The 20,696-nt window shown below is 36.5% G+C and overlaps 1 protein-coding gene across 1 annotated transcript in view; it reads right to left on the bottom strand.

Annotated features, from left to right (window-relative positions):
• The window catches only part of CDKL5 (cyclin dependent kinase like 5), a 189,542-nt gene that overhangs the window by 26,313 nt on the left and 142,533 nt on the right, over positions 1–20,696 (bottom strand). The window contains exons 8-12 of the mRNA XM_053580115.1: positions 19,161–19,220; positions 17,996–18,086; positions 14,341–14,530; positions 8,431–8,511; positions 3,177–3,328 (exon numbers count right to left, since the gene is read on the bottom strand). Coding sequence (XP_053436090.1) covers positions 3,177–3,328; positions 8,431–8,511; positions 14,341–14,530; positions 17,996–18,086; positions 19,161–19,220 — 574 coding nt within the window. The remainder of the gene's footprint in view (positions 1–3,176; positions 3,329–8,430; positions 8,512–14,340; positions 14,531–17,995; positions 18,087–19,160; positions 19,221–20,696) is intronic.

Here is a 20,696-nt window from a genome sequence, read left to right as displayed (position 1 = left end):
ACATCTCAGCAACTTTTCAAACTCAAATGATGAGAATCTCATCCTCAGATATATCTAAGCATGTTGGTTATTCTCCATTTGGCCAATCTCCAATCCAGTCTCCATCCTTCTCTGCCCAGACCTGGGCCTTAGGAGCCCAATGCAGCATGCAGACTGCCTCACCCAGCCTCTCTACCCTGCTAACTTCCAGTTGGGCTTAGCAGTGATGGCATCACAGGACCAGAGGAGGAAGAGGCTGGGGATGTCTTCCCTGCTCCTTCCTGGCACTGGCACCCTGACTCAGACTGTAGCTGTTTCCCTGCCAGAGGACGGCTTCCACTGGGTGACACCTCCTTCCCAGCTTCAGCTCTCCTTGAACTCCTGGGACCCCATTTGTTCCCTTTTCCCCTCGGACTTAGAGATGGCAATGGCAGGGATATAATACATGCAGATGCTGGGAAATATCCTAAGCTCACAACCATAAAGGGATGGAGAGCAGCAAAGTCAGCTGGTCGAGCTTTTGGAACTGTCAGAAACACTGCTGTCAATGTGGAGCACAAACCTACATGCAATCTTTGGAAGAAAATATTCAGAGAACCAGAGAGACAACTTCTAACATGAAAAGGGAGGCTACAAATTTAAGGTAGAAACATTTGTCAAAACTGTAGGTTTTCCATAAATGTACAAAGAGTCTAAACTGCTATTCTTAGCATTTCTGTCTCAGGATTAGTTGGGAGCCATTGAGCTCTGCGCATACTTCCTACGTAGAAAAGGCGTCACATTATCTTCAGATTGGAGCTCTGCCAAAGCACAATATAAAAACAGCTTTGAAAATTCCATAGATCTCTTTGACACACAACTGTGAGGAATCTGTGTTGAACTGCCAACTGCCAAAAAAAAATTATATATAAACCCTTCTTACATGGTCGGCTGGATAGATAATGCATTTAGTTTTAAAAGCAAACATTAAAGATGCAAAGCTTCTTTTTTTATGGGGAAGGCGGGGGAAGCAGCACTGGTGAGAGTGGCTGTGTGGGGCAGCTGAAGCACCACCATACCACGCGCAAGGTAAGCTCAGCCTCAGGAGAGCCTGAAGGGGGCTAAGTAAGGCAAGTCTACTGCCTCTCCAGAAAAGAATCTGGAAGACAGGGTGGGTGCCAGTGGGTGTGTCTCCAGGAACAGGCAGGGGAGTGTGTACCTGGCAACAAATGTGATATAATGCTGGGAAGTCTGAGAGAGCCAGTTTGTGCTAAGATCCAACAGGAATTACTGTCCTTAACATAAAGGGCTTCCCTAGAATAAGCACGGACCATAGATAAGTGTGGTGAGAAAGATGCATGTAAAATGCAGGATGATCATTCCTAGAAAAACCATTTAGGACTTTTTCTTTAGTATATTAAATACAATGTCAAGACCTGAAAATGAATTCTTGTAGAGGTTTTTATTTACTTATAATTTCTATCCGCATCTACTTTAAAAGAGGACTTGGGAGGACTCCTCAAAGACCCATATAAATTTTATCTCTTCTGTATTCTCTGAAAACACCATCAGCAGACACATCCTCCTTAAAAGATCCCTAGAGAAGTTTCCCAAGGGGAGCCTCAGGTCATCCTGGTTAATTGCTACAACTCTCTCAGGTGAATCACTAGAAGACAAATACATAGGCTCCCTTTCATGGCACAGGTTTTATACGGATTCACTACAGCACAAACCAAAAACCACCTGAACTGGGAGGGACATCAAAGAAGACACAGGAATAATCTGAACCTCGTAAAATGCAAAGGAACAACTGAATGAAGCCCCAGGGAAAGCAACAACAAACAACAAAGCCAGCTGAAAATGGTCTGTAAGGTCTGAAAGGAACCCCGTCATTTTAAAGAGCAGTAACAGCTCTAAACACAATCACACTAGCATAGTTAAGGAGAGCAAATGCAAGATGAATGGCTACCACCAATTTATGGATACTCTCCCAGACCTAAAAAGTACCAGGTCTTGAGCTTTTGAAATTCCAATCTATTAAAAATTGTTCTATATGGAGAGAAAATTTTGGTGTGAGGGACAGGGAGAAAATTCATATTCAAAAAGCTTCATATTAAGAATGGCTATTTTTGGCCGGGCATAGTGGCTCATGCCTGTGATCCTAGCACTCTGGGAGGCTGTGGTGGGTGGATCGCCTGAGCTCACAGGTTCATGACCAGCCTGAGAAAAAGGAGATCCCATCTCTAAAAATACCTAGGCATTGTGGCAGGCGCCTGTAGGTCCCAGCTACTCAGAAGGCTGAGGCAAGAGAATTGCTTGAGCCCAAGAGTTTGAGGTTGCTATGAGCTATGACACCATGACTCTCTACTGAGGGTGACAAAGTAAGACTCTGTCTCAAAAAAAGAAAAAATTACTGTTTTTTACTTTTTTAATAGTAGATAAGAAAAACTCTTTCCTATTTCATACAACTTAACAAGCCCAGATGACAAGATCTCGTTTTTGGGAGATGAAGACAGAGAGAGGTGACTAGGACACTGTCCTCCTATACACACAGCCAGCAGAATCCAGAAATAGCAGGTCTAAAAGACAGCCTGATTGTACGGTCCAATCCCGTGTGTGTGTGTTCTTCAGGAAGTAAGTTTTTAAAAATATTTTGCTGAAAATCATATTTCAAAAGCACTCATTTTAATCACCATCTTTACCATTTCAATGTTTTAATAAAAAATTAATTTCTCAATTCTATGATCAAAAAGAGCAACAAAAGCACAACACCCTTCTCTGTACAGCCAGACCGACACGGTTCAGTTGCAAACATTATCCTAAGTACCTTCCTACCCACCTGTGTTTGGCATCCTTTTCTTCTTCCAGGAGTACCTTGCCCTCCCCCATCTTTTTTTTCCTCTAGGAATCACCCCTGGGTCACATTTGCACAGAATCTTCTAGCTCTTGAGGTTGTAAACCCTCTTAAATGCTAATCCAGTGCTACCTTGCTAGGGGAATGCAGAGGTTTCCATAATATACTTATTAAAGAGAAAGTCTTTAAGACCCACACGACTCCTTAATTGTGGTTCTGAATCATGCAATAAGCATGAGGAAGATATTTTTGAATAAAGAGGGCTTTCCTTCTTTTCTCTAATTGTACCATTTAAGCAGCCACCTCCTCCTCCTACTCGTAAGACCAGCACTGCATCTATACTTCCTTGAAAGGGAATATTTACCTATTAGACAACGTGTTGCTTTCCACATGATAGGGTTTTCTTTTTGCTGACCTTGAAGGGGAACGATCCAGAAGTCTCTGAGTTTGAAATGTAGGGTGATTCAAACACTGTTCTGTCAAGTATCTGTCAGCTGGGTCCAACTTCAGTAAATTCTTAGGAAATAAAGTTTAGAATTAGAAAGAACATTACAAAGTCACATTTAAATTCAATAATAATAAAAGCCTTACTTTTTTCCTTACAAAAGAAATACATGGTCATTATAGAACATCTAGCAAACACAGTTGCAAGGAAAAAAAAAAAAAAAACAACCAAAACCGCCCATCTAAAGCACCCATAATCTCCCCATTGTTGTCATCTTGGTTTACATCCTCCCAGCCCTTTTTCTGAATGCCATATATATACTTTTTTCTTTCATAAAATCTGGCTCATATTATACACACAAGTTTTATATCTTGCAGTTTTTACTTACTAATCAAAACATTTTTCCAACAAAAACATTTTAAACATATTTTTAGTAAGTACATATTCACATGGAAGAATACATGAACATATATTCTGCATCTTTTTCTTGTCCCCCAGATACCAGTCCCCCCCCTTTCTGGAGGGGGTCCAGTTCCTTGTGCATTATTCCGTAGGTATTCTGTACATATCACTATCTCCGGAGTCCTTTTATTATACACACATAGTACTATATGCAGAATTGTCTGCACTTAGCTTTCATGTGGCATAAGATCTGAAGAGATCATTCCTTATCAGTAAAGAGTCTCAACTCTATATTATTTTTGTTGTATTGAGGTTTTTGGAATTTTTTTAAATTCCCTATCCACAGTTGGTTAAATCTGCAGATATATAACCTGTAGATGTGGAGGGCGAACTGTATTTCAACTGCTAGTAAAACCAATGAAAATGAAATGTATTTGTGAACAACCTTAGTTTGTTTTTAGCAATTTCCTTAAGAATAAGCATTCAGGTTCTTTCCCCTTCTTCTATTATCATAAGTGATGCAGTGGAAATAACTTTACAGTATGTTTTAAAATGACCATATAGAAGTTTGTGGTATGGTTATACCATGATTTACTCAACCAGCCTCCTACTGTTGGACATTTAGATGGTAGCCACTTTTCACTATTTTAATTAATGATGTGATGAACACCCCAAGTCTTTGCATACATCCATGATCCCTTTCACAGGATAAACTCCTAAACTTTTAAGACTTCTTATTTACATGCTGCCAAATTACCCCCAGGAAGGTTGTCTCAAATTATATTTCTGTCAGCAATTGTACGAGTCAACCAATTTCCTGCAACCTTCATCAACAATAGGTATTCTTATTTTTAGTACTTATAAATTGGATGTTTAAAAAATATTTTACAGTTGTTTTAATTCACATTTTTCATTACTAGTGAAGCTGAATATTTTTATGCTTATGGTTACTTATATTTCTTCTTTGCTTATTTTTCTATTTCTGGATCTATCCTTATTTATTTGCAAGTATTCTTTACCCACTAAGTTACTAACCCTTTGTTTTATGTTACACATATTAGATTCTTTACAACTAAAATGTTTTTTCCCCAACATTATTTATTAGTAATTAGACAATATTTTAAAAGGTAAATAGTTATAAAAACTAATTTTTATTTACAAATCAAGCAAATATGTAAAGAACATAACCTACCACAAAGCAATAGAGCACAATAAAATTTTACTTTTTGACTCACTACCCATTCTCTCTCATGGGAAAGGACAAGTGTAAAATTCTAGCACTCGCAAATCCATCTCTAGCTCATTTTTATTGGTTTTACCCATGGTTAATCTCTTTGTGACCTACTCACAAAACAATGAGAGCAAACAAATATTTGCTCCCAATAAGCCAGACTTCAATCTCAGACAACCATCTCCAACCTAGCACTACAAAAATCTGAATTCTGATCCTACCATGTATTGAAATACAGTTGGCCCTCTGTATCTCCAGGTTACACATCTGCAGATTCAACCATCAGTAGACAGATAAATAAATCCAAAAACCTCAATATAACAAAAATAATACAAATAAAATAACAATACAGTGTAACAACTATAGGATTTACAGTGTATTAGGTGTTAAGTCATCTAGAAATGATTTAAATTACACAGGAAGATGTGCATAGATTATATACAAATACTGTACCATTTTATATAAAATACTCAAGGATTTGTGGATTTTGGTATCTGAGGGAAGGTTCTAGAACCAGTCCCCTAAGGATACATACGAACAGCAGTATTCCCTTTAGGTTGAAAATTCTGGTTATTGAAACTCAAAGCACTGATTACATGCAAGTGAAACTGACATTCATGTTGATTCAGACAATTCTGAAATTATCTCAATTCTTTTTTCCTCCTTATTATAGAACAAAAACTGTGGCAGTGCAGAAAATGATTTTATTTTCACTGGCAGTTAGAACACTTAACATCAAAACAATTTTGGTCAGGCATGATGGCTTATGTTTGTAATCTCAGCACTTTGGTAGGCTGAGATGGGAGGATTGCTGGATAGAGTCTCATTTTGTTGCCCTTGGTAGAGTGCTGTGGCATCATAGCTCCCAGCAACTTCCAACACTTGGGCTCAAGTGATTCTCTTTCCTCAGTCTCCTGAGTAGCTGGGACAACAGGCGCCTGCCACAGTGCCTCTACTTTTAGATGTGGGGTCTTGATCTGGCTCAGGCTGGTCTTGACCTGTGAGCTCATGCAATCTACCCGCCTCAGCCTCCCAGAGTGCTAGGATTACAGGTGTGAGCCACCATGCCCAACAAAGGATGTAGTCATTATGAAGAAAGCATGAAACTTAGTAGATAGTCTTTAAAACTCAGTATTTGGAAGAAGAAAAAAAACATATATATATTTTTAAATAGACACTCTGTAACCCAGGCTGGAGTGCAATGACATGATCATAGCTCAATGCAGCCTTGAACTCCCAGGTTCAAATAACCCTTCTGCCTCAGCCTCTCGAGTAGCTGAGACTACAGGTGTATGCCTTCATGCACAACTAAGTTTCAAAATTTTTTTGTAGAGATGGAGTCTTACTATGTTGCCCAGGCCAGTCTAACTCCTGGGCTCAAGCCATGCTCCTGCCTCGGCCTACCAGATGTGAGCCACCATATCCAGGTCAGAATTTTTTAAAAGCTAAAATAGAGCCAATATAATTATTGTCGTTATTCTTAAAGTTATTAAGAATAGTAATATTATTAATATTAAAATTATTAATATTATGGGCTTGAATTAGTTCCAATGACTAGTATCACCACTAAAATGGCTGATGTGAATAGATATAGGAAAACATGGCCATTTTACATACTTATATCTGGACATAATTATCAAGGCAACTTTAGAGAATGGCAAAGAGAATTATTTCTTCCTGAAAGGATAACTGGTGTTTTTCATCTTTCAAATTCATTTTCAATAATAGCTAAAAGATAAAAGGAATGATTCTACTTATATAACATTCACTAATAACAAGACAGTATTAATCTTTGGTGACAGAAGTCAGAATTGTGCTTTCTGGGGCTGGGGAGCAACAGGGGTGTAGCCTGGAAGGGGTCATAAGAAAGCTTCCAAGGTGTTAATAATTCTCTTATTTCTACATCTGAATAGGGTTCTACAAGTGTGTTTACATTATAAAAATTAACTGAGATACAATTTGTGTGCCTTCTGAATGTTCATTTCAATAATTAATGTTAAAGAAATCTGATGGGAAATATAGTAAACAAATAGGAATCAGAATGTTTAACTTCCAAACTGGTAGAAGCAAAGAGAGACTCAGGTTATCTTTCTGTTTTTACCTGTGCTAGATTATAACCAGTGCTGGCTTTTTAATCGGGTACCACACTGATGCTCGGTAATTATATTTGGTAATGATCTAACAAAAAAGTTCAACGGTTTTTAACTAAAAAAAAGATAAAAGGCAAAAAATATGAAATTGTATTTAATTCCGTTTCTCTACTTTATTCTACTTACATTTTAAGTTACCAATTACTAAGGCCCCAATCAGTAAGTACTGACTGTGTAAAAGAGCATATTGAAAAAAATCAACTAATTTAAGTGATAATTTATGCCTAATTAAACTGAAAGAGCTTTGAGGATTCTTTTTCTTGGGTAGTATTTCTCAATCTATGTTCAGAAGAACACTAATGATTTAGTTTTATAAAAAACAGTATTCAGTATTTAATTAAATTTGGGAAATGTTGGGTGAGACAGAAACTCTTCTTTACTGCAGGATTTCTGAAAGCCTTTATAGGTTAATGAATATTGTGAATCTTTACAAAAGGTTATATGGTATGTGGCCTTTCTCAAACGTCACACCTCCTTCCCCCACCTCCGCCCCCACACCTGTTCACACTGTGTTCCCTGGAACACAGATTAAAACAGTTTAAAGCACAGCAAAGTTCTGAGACTGCTGCTCAGAAATTGCCTGCTGTGCTAAGTGTGCCTTTTAAAGCCTCTGTGCACAGCGTAACCTCCACTGATTTTGACGGTTGACTGAATGGGCGTAAAATAAAACTCATCTATTAACAAGTGTTCTTTGAGGATCTGTTATCAAAAAACCAACATTTGCTTATTTATGCACTGGCTGGCTGCAGTGAAAGCTGAAGAAATATGAAAAATAGTTCTCACTCGAGGGACTGTCTACTGGGGTAGAAAAACCTGAATAAAGACATCAGAGAATGTTTTTAACAGTGCAGAGCAGGAAGATTTCTGGATGGCGAGGCTAGCAGGAGGAAGAATACTCAGGCCACTGTAATGGCAGTGATCTTGGTTATATCTAAGATAGAACCAGAAAGAGTCTAGGAGAGAAGTGACCAAGTCAGAAAAAGTTAAGTTCATTGATCAAATCTGTATAGACTATGGGAGGCCATAAATAACACGTAAAAAACGAAATGGAATCATCTTTTCTTTCAACATTAATTTTTAGGTTTGTTTTAAAACCGTATGCCTGAGCAGCTCTTGAGTGCTAATGGATTTTTGTTATTCTGTTTATTTTAGGAAAGTAATTTAGGGATCATATGGTCCTGCCTAGATGGGTTATGACAATATCAGATCCTGTTGAAATTTTACATAAATTACCTTTATGCCTTTTAACATGACACAGTCCCCCATTAGTCATCATTATATTCTTCTAACAAAACATTTCATTCATAAAAGCAGGCTGCGATCACATGTAGACACGAGAGAATCCACAAACCAAAAGACATTTTGAACAGGTAATATCAATTTGTCCTACCTTCATAAGGTCAAGCAGAATACTGTTTAAAATTCCAAGGTATCTTCTCTCTAATGACTGAGGATGGTTAACAGCTGGAAACTGTAAGAAAAACACAACAGTAAAGTTAGCATTTGAGGGATGTGTGTGCATGTGTTTATAAGTGTTACAGAAGAAAGCAGAGCAGAAGTTACTGCCCTACTATTAATCCAAGTCTGATTCTTATTTAGATCACTTTTGGTGCCTATGTATTTTAAATATGGATTAATAGGATTGGGTATTGAATATATAGGGAAATTGACAGGTGGAAGATGATATGCACTTAAATTTAGGCAGACAATAATGAGGAATGAAAAGGAAATAAAATAAAAATATCTGAAACTGTACCTTACAGTTTATAGAATATTGTCTGCTTATACAATCAGTTCTAATACAGTGCATACAGAATTTGCTTGTACACACTTACGATTACTTCTTACAGTAATTGGGGAATTGGCAGGAGGGATACCATATCAGAAAGAAGTCTTACACTTTTTCTACAACATATTATTTACTCCTGAAAATAGAAAAGTAAAGAAAGAAAACAAGGCAGTGAGTGGCCAGCACCTAAAAGGTCACTGCAAAGTAGGAAGAGTGAATTCAGATATATGTCCTATTATTGCTTTTAATATAATCTTGGAATGATCTGTTTTCAAATCCCTCCTTTTTGTAAGCTGGAACAAAGAGAAGAGAAACATAGGCTCCTAAACCAATAAATGCATTTTTAAACAAAATGAGGGTAAGGGGTCAAGTTTATTTAGATGTTTCATCCTTCCCTCTGCCAACTCACATTCTGCAGTATTTCAGGGGATGTTAAAACTGATATCGCTAAATAAGTGGATAGAAGGACTAATTATATAGTAAAATTTCAAACAAGGTATTTAAAGAGTGATTATGACATCATTCCTACACTGTGTTTGGTATGGCAGTAGACACAAACTTTGGGTAAGACCTAAGGGGTGTGGAATCTGTGGCCTTAAGGAAACTATGGTCTTCCTGGTCCTTCAAGTGAAGCCTTTTCACTAAATCCAAATTTTATATAACAAATCCTTTCATTAAAAGAGGTGCAGCAGAGAAAGATGAAGCTTTCCTCACCTCCTTTGGTGCTTAAGAAAGAACAATCTTGAAATCAGAAGGCTGCAAGTTCCCCACCCCCAAAATGAACCCACAGGGTAATATTTGAACTGGGTTTCGAGAGAAGTAAGAAAAATGTGATGACCGAGAAAAGTAGGACAGCCCCTTCCAGATAGAGTAGAAGAAGAAATAACATAAACTTAACACAGATGCACAGGCAATAACTTAAAACTGGTTTCTGTGGGAAGTGATGCAATGTGAGGCATTTTAGATATTATTCTTCTTCCTATTTTAGAGATGAAGAAGATGATAATCAGAAAGTTCAAATAACTGGTTCAAGGGAAGTTATATAATTAAAAAGCAGTAGAACTAGTGTTTGTACCCAATCCTGTGATCCAAACCCACACTCTTTCTAAACCTAGGTGCCTCTCCTAAGGGAAGTTCCTTTTGATGTTTTTAGAGCATTAAATATCAGCCCAAAGAGAGAGACACCTACCATACTGTGATAAAAGACGCTATACTGGTACGTTTTAATTAATACCATGTATTTTGCTTATGAGATCTATTTTATGCTACTGGATATCCTGTACTCTTTTATTTTTTTCAGGAGTAACATTTCATTAATAAAATTAATGCTGAAAGTTACAAGGTATTAGAAATATCACAATAAAAAATGACCAAGTAAACTAACTTAAAAAAATTAATTTATGTGCTTTTCAATGACATCTACTATTCTGAGATCACAAAACAAACAAACAAACAAACAAAAACCCAAAACTCAAGCACAGAAATTTAAAGTATATCCCAATCAATGGTTTATTTTGTTTTCTTTTTTAATCACTTGGTTGATACAATATAGTGAGAATGCCTTTGTAGTGAATACCATGTGCCAGGCACTGGCCTGGGCATTTTACATATAACATTTCATCTTTACACCAATCAAATCTGGCAGTACTTCTGTTATCATTTTACACAAGAAGAAACAAAGGTACAAGATAGTGAACTAACTTCCTAAGGTCATTCAAGTAGTCAATATGAAACCAGGCAGTGAAGCCCAGTAGTCAAACTCCAGAGCTCATGCCCTACTTAATATATGAGATATCAATTGTTACTCCCTCATCCCACAGAAGGAACACTAAAAAAGGGACTTCAAGGAGGGTGGCAGAGGAAAATCTGGCCTGCTGAACCAGGAGGTCTGGAGAGCCTATAGGAATGTGGATATGAAGTAACCTAGGTAACCAATAACCAATAGAAAGAGAACATCAATGACCAATAGGGAAGGGCAATCCTGCTTGGAGGTGCTGAGAGGCCAATGAAAGACTTGTGACCAATTTCAAATGGAGAGGGTAGTTATACCTCTGCAGGCCTTTATGTCTCTGTCTCCCTCACCTTTTCTCCTTCATGAGAGGGATCCTCTTCCAACTCTCTTTGGAAGTGCTCTAAACTTTCTCTTTGTTCTTCCTAAATACAATCTCTCTTTGTTACCCTGAAATTTGTGTAAGTTACCTTTACTTTCTATCCACACTGCTTCTGCCACTCCAGTTTTATTTTCAGTTTCATTCACTTTTGCTTTCAATTACTGCTGTGCCTCAGTTGAACTTTCTAGCTCAGCCAAGCAATCAAACCAGGTCAATTGGGTTCAGAGAACTGGGACCCCCAGGCCCCAACATTTCCAAATAATGTAAACCATTAGAGCAATGTCTTGTGGATTTTCCAATCTCTACACGATTGAATCCAAATGTACATCACACCAGACTGGTTACTGGTGAGCCTGCGGTTCACAGTAGCTGTAGTGTACACACCCTAGTGCTTAGTTATCTGTCCCAGACATTCTCAAGTAATATCATAAAGGAAAACTTCCCTCACAATATGTTAGTAAGCCTCCAAAGAGATTAAGGCAATTTAGTTAAAATACCACAGAGACTTTCAGACTAAAAAGTGAAAGTACTAAGGTTTATAAAAGCCAAAGTGTCTTGAAAGCAGCAATTTCCCTTAAGGACATTTATAAGCAACATTATCATATGCTATCTAGCATTTTATAGATAATATTGTTTAGTGAGGAGGACTGTGAACAAAAAGAACCATAGAGAAATGAGGGAAAGATACCCTCTGTGTGGCCTATCGAATCCAAAAGCCATTTATTCTTCAATATCCATTTCAAATTTCAAATTCTCCATAAAACCTTCTCTAATAAATCTCCAACCATGACTTCTAGCTTTCCAGAACATATTGAGATATATTAGAATACAATAAAGAACATAGTACTTTATTATATACCACACTTTCTTATAAATTATATTGTTTTCTAATTATTTCATGGATGAAAGCCTTAACTCTTCAGCTAGTTTATAAGTTATAAAGGCAAATTATCATACCAGATCTGTTTATTCTTGCTTCAGAGAATCTAGCATAAAGCTTCATTAACCAGATCAAGAGGAAGTCAGCTGGCAAACCAAGCTTAATATTAGCAGTTAATGTTAAAATCCCGAGGTCAGATATTTAATCATGCAATACTATTCAACCTAGCAGTCACTATTCTAGGTGGGCTGCAAATGAAATGCTGAACATTACAGTTCATTTCCTCAAGGAATTCAATAGTCCAGTGAATATGCGTATTTGCAAATAGCTACTTCGAGGAGAATACTATGGGTACTACAAAAGAGATATGAGCAGAGTGCCTGGAATAGAATAAAGGGCTTCATGGTGACAGGACATATGGCCTGAGTGTTGGGGAGAGAGGAGAAGGAAGTAGGTTAAGTTTTGGGAACATTCTAGAAATGAAAATGCAGACTACAGCAGCAACATGTCAAGGAAATGGTCAGGGGTTCCATGTGGCTGAAGAGGCAGAGAACAGAAAAGGTGAAGATGAAAACAAATTTAAACTTCATCAGCAATCCTGCAGAGATTTTTAAACAAAAGAGGGATAGAATTAAGTGTGCAATTTGAGAAATGTGAAAAGACTAAAGCAAAGAGGGAACATTAGAGCAGTTTGGAAGCGGTTATCAACAGTTAGGTAAAGGTAACAAAGCGAAAGAAGCATCAGAGATGATATAGAGAAATGGTATATATTAAGCCTGAATGCTGATAATATCGATTGGTTCAGTTGTTCCTCGAATGTTTAGTGAATGCCTACTAGATACGCTAGGTTCTGTGTTAGATGCTGGAAATAGGGAGAACTTATATTCTAGCAGGGGAGGACTAGATAGTTAATAATGAACAAGTAAACAAATAGCCAAAATAATCCCATACTTGGATAAATGCTATGATAGAAAAAAGAAGGGTGCTATGGCAGAGAGAGACTAGGAAGGAGATGGGGACGCCATGTTGGGCAGCCAAAGAGAAGGGGGCATTCTCTGAGTTCAGATTTACAGAATAAGAAGGGGCCACACAGGGAAACACCTTCTGGAGAAGGAGCCATAGTCCCAAATCTGTGAAGCTGGAAACACTTTGGAATGTTTGTAGAGGCCAAAGAACAAGAAAAGCAAGTGTAGTAAGAATCTGGAGAGGGAGTGGAATGGAGATAGGTATGAGATGATGTCAGGGAGCCAGAAGGGCCTGGATCAGGCAAGGCCTCACGGGCCATGGCAATGAATGTAGATTAACCTTTGGTGAAACAGGAATTCATTAATTATGACCAACATTATTTATGAATATAATAGATTTTCCTTTCTGCTAGACTGAGGGCAAGTTCTACTGGTTATCACATTTTCAACATGTAGTATGACAAATGTTCAATAAAGTTGAACTAACCTGCTGAACTAACCTGCTGAAACTAACCTGCTGAAACCTGCACCTTCATTAATGGTCAGAATTTGGTGAATTTTGGCTTTTAAAAGCAAAAATAAAGGAAGAAGAGACAAACTTGCCTGAGGTAATTTAGGTTTGAAAGAAAGAGAAAGCAGGAAGGAGATGAAAGACCCTGTGTGTGCCTCTATCTATTCACTTGGCCCATATTCACTAAGCCTAGCAGGAGCCGGCACTGTGTTGGGCCCTCACTGTGTGAGCAGTGGTAGTCTCCAAAAGGAAATTAACTGAGGGCCAAAAAAGTCAAAGAAAAAAACCCAAAGTGCTTTACTAATGGCAAGGTAACATGGTTTGAGAGTTATGCATTTCAGAAAAAGAAAGGAAGTAGTGGTGAGATTATTTCACAGTTCCCACAATGACCACCAATTGACATACGGTCCAAAGGAGTGGTTGAAAACTGAAAAAAATTATTTTGGGGGTAGGAAGAGAAAAAGCAGCTTTCAACTCCCTGGCCACTCCAATAAGGTGCCTGTACAAGTGGGATGCTTCTCATTTGGGGCAACTTTATACTTTCTAAGATGCTTTTTAGCATATGCTTAGAAAGCATGTTTTGTACAACATGCTAGATTTGAAAAGAAGATTTGATATTTCACTGTCAATGGACAAAAATATATCTGCTAGAACAAGAACTTTTAAATCTGCAGAATATAAGTATTTCAATGCTCTTAAATCACTTCAGACGTGTTTGCTCAAAGAAGCAGTAGTCACTCATACATTTTGTTATTTTGGGAATACTTACTATTCTGGACACAGGAATGGTCTAATATAATCAAAGTTCAGAGTATAAGAATGCATATGCTAGAAAAGATTTTGTAAAATTGGAACTTACAAATTAGAAAAAACATTAGCAGCTCCCACATTCAAATTCTGACCACTTTTTAAACTCACCAAAACTGTAAGCATTGTGATGGGAAAGGGAATAATACTCAAAGGATAGCTAAGCATTTCATTGTACAATGAACATTTAAATAGTGTACTACTGACTTCATTTTGGGTTTTAGCAAAACCTCTTACCCGAAGCCCGTGGAAACGAGGATTACTATAGAAGAGCTTCATCTGCTCAGACGGAAGTGGTCCTAGCACCTTCTGAATAGTAAAAAGTTGGTCAATTTCACTTTCTCCAGGAAATAAAGGCTGTCCATCGCTAAGTTCCCCAAGAATACAGCCCACTGACCACATGTCCACAGACTTTCCGTAAGGAGCTCTGAAAAGCAAAGGGAGAGATTACCTTGGCAACCGAATAAATACAAATGTTTTAATAACTTCCAAATTGTTTTGAACATATTCATGAATTAAAGCACATTTGTATAGTTAAGGAATTAAAGAGTATCACGTGAAAAAAAAAAGAGTATATATATATCCAAGCAAAATTTCAAAACACAAGTGAATAAACCTATGCTAATGAAGCTACCAGTTTAATAACAATTTAGTTAGCATATTCTAATTGGAAATCTATTCATGTCTGGATTTATCGTAAACAAATAAACTCCCAAGAAATGTATTTTCTAGGTAATTATCCTTTAGCTCTCTAAATGTCAAAAAGTTACATCTTACCCAGTTCTTGAGTTCAGTATATTAAAATGTGCTATGTATTGATGTATGTGTCTACTTAAACACATACTGAATATTATTTCACCTTTGAATACTTAGCATTACAATTTTTAATAGTTAAGATTATATTAAATGCTATCATATTATTTACTTGAATATAGGGGTACCCTATTATACAGGGCTTTATTTTAGCTATTTCCCTAAAAAGCATTTTTTTTTTTTTTTTCAGTTTACTTAAGGGTTTATAGCTCTTGTCTAAGGTCTGAGTTTACCAGAGGGCTTTAGGAATGTTCCTGTTATTAACAAATGGAGGTTATAGCCCTAATCAAATTATTTATGGTAGATTAATAATCCACATATATGTTTCAAACATAAATAATCCAAACTTTAAGAAGAGAAAGCCAAAATAAAATATCTGAAAAAAACATGGAATAAAATTTTGGAATACCAAAATAATACAGTAGTAGTATAAAACTTCTAACTAAAGTATTGCTAATGTTATATAGAATACACTTCTACCATAATAAATCATTGCAATAATAAATCAATATTGCATTTATCTCATTTCCTTCCCACAAAAACCTAAAACCACATGAGGAAACTTCATTTCGCTGTTTTGGTAGCTTGCTGGGGAGAGGATACTGATCTCTCTTTCGCATCTGTATGAGAGAGAAAACTTGTCCCACAGTGCTACATGGAGAAACCTATGGAAAATCTCTACATACGCACTAACAAGCTGTCTTTCTCTGTCATCTGATTTGAATAATTTATGTAGCTGGAACTATTTTGAATGTCAAGGACAAAGTCTTAAGAATATACAAAAATGTAAATTCTTAATGTATAACTAAATATCAACTGATTTCAATGAGACTTTTGCATAAATATGGTTCTTCAACTAGTACTTGACAATTGCTTAATTAGCAATATTCACTTTTGCTCTTATTTATACTGTCCCCACCTGCTTTTGGCAGCTACCACATACCCTAAACCAAACCTAATTTTTTCTATAGGTGTTATAAGGCAGCAAATACTCTCTGAAGATTCACAACAAGCTGTCCTCAAAATGAACTCCTTGGGGCCTCTTAGAGATAAAACCATACTATAACAAGTCCTTCTACCATACTTGACTCCTTGAATAGGGTTCTAACAGTGACCTACTTCATACTCATTTGTTCATTCAGTATCCATTAAATTCAAATTCCAATCCTCCCACAAGAAAATGGACTGTGCATCTCAGTAAATCTAGAAAGACACACAGAAGAAACAAACACAAAGAATAGCAATACTAATTCCAAGATGAAAAATTAGCGCAGAAATTCTAAACTCTGTCCACTAACTCGAAGAGATAACAAAATTACTAACCACTTTTTGTTTCTAAGAATAAAGCAAGTTTTTGATTTCAAAAAATTATCAAAGCCTTCAATAACTGATGCCAACAATTCTTTTTTTTTTTTTTTTTGTAGAGACAGAGTCTCACCTTACCACCTTCAGTAGAGTGCCATGATGTACACAGGACTCACAGCAACCTCTAGCTCTTGGGCTTCCACAATTCTCCTGCCTCAGCCTCCCAAGCCTCTGGGATTACAGGCGCCTGCCACAACACCCGGCTATTTTTTGGTTGCAGTTCAGCTGGGGCTGGGTTGTGAACCCGCCACCCTCGGTATATGGGGCTGGCGCCTTACTCACTGAGCCATAGGCACCACCCGATGCCAACAATTCTAATCGGCTCTAGGTCAACAACAAATCAAGAATTATCACCAGATGGTTGGCAGACACTGGGAAATGAATAGTTAACATCAAAATAAACCCTCAGTAACTTAAATGTGTAGTAATCATGCTTTTCAGAAGACATCCAGAAATTTATATTGTTTACATAAAAAGTATCTTTTAAAAATTAAATCTCTCATGTCCTCCAGATACATGTATGGCACACTAAAGAAAAGAGATGAAACCTACAATTTATGCACGTGTCATCATTACCACTGTGTCTAATTTTATATGTAGAATGTAACTTCTTTCTCCATCTTTGGGTGGTCCCAAAGAAGGAAATATAATTTGAAGAAAATACACATGTACTACAACTAGGAAAGGTAGAGAATTAATAAAACCATGTGATAGAGATCAGGATTCCTGACAGACTCCTTCTTAGGCTCTAAAGTTCTAATGTACCAAAAAAAAAAAAAAAAAAGAAAAAGAACCTTATCAGAAAACCTTTATCTTGTATTAATAGATAAATGAAAGAGCATTGAAAGTGGAAGAGGGGGCATAAAGTACATGAATGCAGAGGTGTTACTGAGAAAATCATCAATGCAGTGCTAGTTTGAAAAGGCAAATCAAACAGGATTTACATTATTTAGGAGTAAAACAGCAATTGATTCAGTATTTACCCCAAGTGTCTGTCAAAGTGGTTGGACTTAAAAGATACTTGATAAGTATTTGATAAATGAATAAATGAATGAACAGATAAGCCAGAATGTCACACTGTGTGGACATTCACGTTCTTAATGTGGAAGATTATTAACAAAGATGACTACAGTAATTCCTTCTATTTCTGAACCCATTTCATTTTGTTCTGTGGCTATGCCACTTCTCCCATTGAGAAGGTGGGATTTATTTCTCCATATCTTGAATCAAGGCTTGGCTGTGAAACATGCTTTTCCAATGAGGCAAAAGCCATGCAAACAAAGGCTTAAAAAGCACCTTTGCTTTGGGACTTACCCTCTTATAGCATAGAACTCTCCCACAATCACATAAAGAAACTTGAACTAGCCTACTGGAAGACAAGTCCCCGTGGTTCAGATATGGTCTGTCTCAGCTGAAGCACCCTAAACCAACCAGCCCCCTGCCAGCTGACTGATACTACATGAGTGACTGACTGAACTGTAAGAAAGACCAGAAGAATAACCACCCAGCTAAACTCAAATTATTGAAACCCAGAACATGTGAGCAAATAAAATGGTTCTTGTTTCATACCATTAAGTTTTTAGGTTGTTTGTAACACTGCTATATATAACTGACACATTTAATTAAGCTCTTATTTTCCACAGATAATTTCAAAGCCAATGATCTAGGATCAGCATATATTTACATGTCATTCTAGTTTGGGAAGGTAACTCACCCAAGTAAAAGTTCTGGCGATCGATACCATCTGGTGGCCACATACTCCGTGTAATTGGCATTATTGCCCTCTGATAGATTCCGAGCAAATCCTGAAAGACAGCAAAGCCTAAAGATGTAACTTTGAAATAGAAGCAATGATTTTATGTTGGCAAAATATTTCGGTGCTACTAATACTTTAAAAGAGCATCAAATGAACATAATGACTGTTACTGAATAGGTTGTTTATTAATAGTATCCTTACTAACTCAAAAAGTAGAGCCTAGCTCTTGGGCTTAGGCAATTCTCTTGCCTCAGCCTCCCAAGTAGCTGGAACTACAGGTGCCTGCCACAACTCCCGGCTATTTTTTTGCAGTTTGGCTGGGCTGGGTTTGAACCGGCCACCCTCGGCATATGGGGCTGGAGCCCTACTCACTGAGCCACAGGCACCACCCGGTAAAACTATAATTAAAAAAAAAATGATCTATGATGTAAACACCCTAATTTACGATTTAAAAACTTTTCTGAATTATTTTCATTTAACTCCTTAACAATGCTTAATACAGAGTTATCTACAGGGGAGACAACAATTTTCTATTAGGATAGAGTACAACTCAAAAAGATTCCTATACATTCAATCAAGAGCTGAAATATATCAATTACTAATCCTATTCAGTGAACATTTAGAGGAAGTAAGTGTTCTAAAAATGTCTTTTGACCCTACAGATATATAACTATTGCATGTATGTAATACATGTGTATATGTATATAGGCATATTTTTGGTGTTTATGATTAAATCTAGGACAATTTCTATCAATGTTTAAAATACTTTTTTTATCCTACTCAAACTAAAAGGCCATAGTGATAGTTCTCAGAAAATTCTTTTTTGTGTGTGTCATTAGGTACTGGGCTTAGGAATATATGCATATTCATGTATTTGTTTTGAATTAACTCTTCTTAAACAAATACCATATGATAAATTTTTAAAAATAGTAGACAATACTGTTCAGAGAGAAAGTAGTACTCCTCTAGCAATCAATTTTTCAATATATGACCCAATATAATGTTCCTCTGCTAATTAATGTCAAAACATAAAAATTACTTTTAATATCCATTTACAAGCTACCTATGTATTAACCTTAAATTAATTCTGTAAGTACCAAGACTCAATTTCTATTTAACTTACCAAAGTCGCATAGTTTCAGAACATCATTGTGGCTGATTAAGAGATTTTCTGGTTTTATATCTGGAGTATCAGGATTAAAAAATAATTAGTAAAAATGTTCTATATTCTGTTGATTGATTCTGTTAGATCACTATAACAGCATCTAATTATAAATATCTGGAGTAACTTGAACAGAAAATTGTGGCAGTCAAAAGCAAGAGTAACGCATTTGATGCTAATACATAAAAGTTTCAAATTAATTTCTTTTTGAGAAACATGCAGGCCATAATTTCAAAAACATTTTTTCTCTTTAAATCGTAAAAGGATTAATTTAGTCTCAGAAAGAAATTCAAGAATGATTAAATCTAGGCTAACATATTTCAAGAAACTATTTCTACTTCATAAAATACTAATAACAATTTTTTAGAGATAGAATATAAAGTATTTATAACCACAAGATACTGTAAAAATACATATAAAAGTATGTATATATTTACTGGAGGTAAAAAATACAAGACATGCTTCTTGTTTTGGTTTTCTATATAATTTCCATATTTACATCTCTAGCTTTTCTGCGTGGTCCATGATTATCAATGTCTAAAGCTAGAACTATACTGGAGGAGTCAAGCTAAGATGTCTAATTTTTTCCATGGATCTTCTGAAGATGTGGTGGGAGTAGAGATGCACAGAAAATGTAACTGAATTTTCCTTTTAGAAGGCATCTCACAATTCTATTTTCAGAGTATAGTACCCACATCTACATCATATGGTGGAGGTGCAAATGGAGAAAGGCAGAAATCTGTAGATTTCACTAATTTGTACCGCATTTCAAGAAACTATTTTTACCTCATAAAATACTAATAATACACTGAGCCAAATCACAGTATCATGATGGAAATGTAGCTAATTCAGTCCCTCATTAATACCCTCAAATTATTATACAGACTGTAATTAGAAACATTAAGCTAGACACTGGATGGCCAGCTGACATGGAGACCTATCTAACAACCTTGATATGGTAACTGCTGCGAGAGTCAAATGCAAGAGAAATACGAACTGTCTCTAGAAATAATAGAAGCTGGCATTCTCTATGACCTTTAGGCTATTCTAAAAATGATACTATTTTTAAAGTGATATCTTTGTGTGTTTGTATAGGTAAATGAAAATGCAGCATTCATTCATCTGATAGTTCAAAGACAAGAAGTGAATATTGCCAACATTTTCTGATAAACATCTTTTAGCATCATTCTGCTAATTTGTATCCCACTACTGTAAAACTCTGCAATGCAAGAGAGATTATCAGAAAATAAATGGTGGAGAGTCAAAGATGATGCTGAGCAAGTAATTTCCCTTTTATTATTATAAGCCACCCATTTCATGGTAGCAAAGGACAAAATAAAACAGTTTCTGGACATATAATTATGGCCTTTATGCAAAGTTGACCATGCCTGTACCTTGCAAACGATGAGCACTTTTCACTAACAGGTGGAGAATATTAGGAAGTGAAGATATACACTAGAGACTGTTGGCATAAGAGAGAATGAGAGGTGAGTGCCA

Source organism: Nycticebus coucang, chromosome X, assembly GCF_027406575.1.
Source record: "Nycticebus coucang isolate mNycCou1 chromosome X, mNycCou1.pri, whole genome shotgun sequence".
NCBI classification, from domain to species: domain Eukaryota; kingdom Metazoa; phylum Chordata; class Mammalia; order Primates; family Lorisidae; genus Nycticebus; species Nycticebus coucang.
The sequence above is the reverse complement of the archived record's forward strand: the minus strand, read 5'-3'. Positions and strand labels throughout refer to the sequence as shown.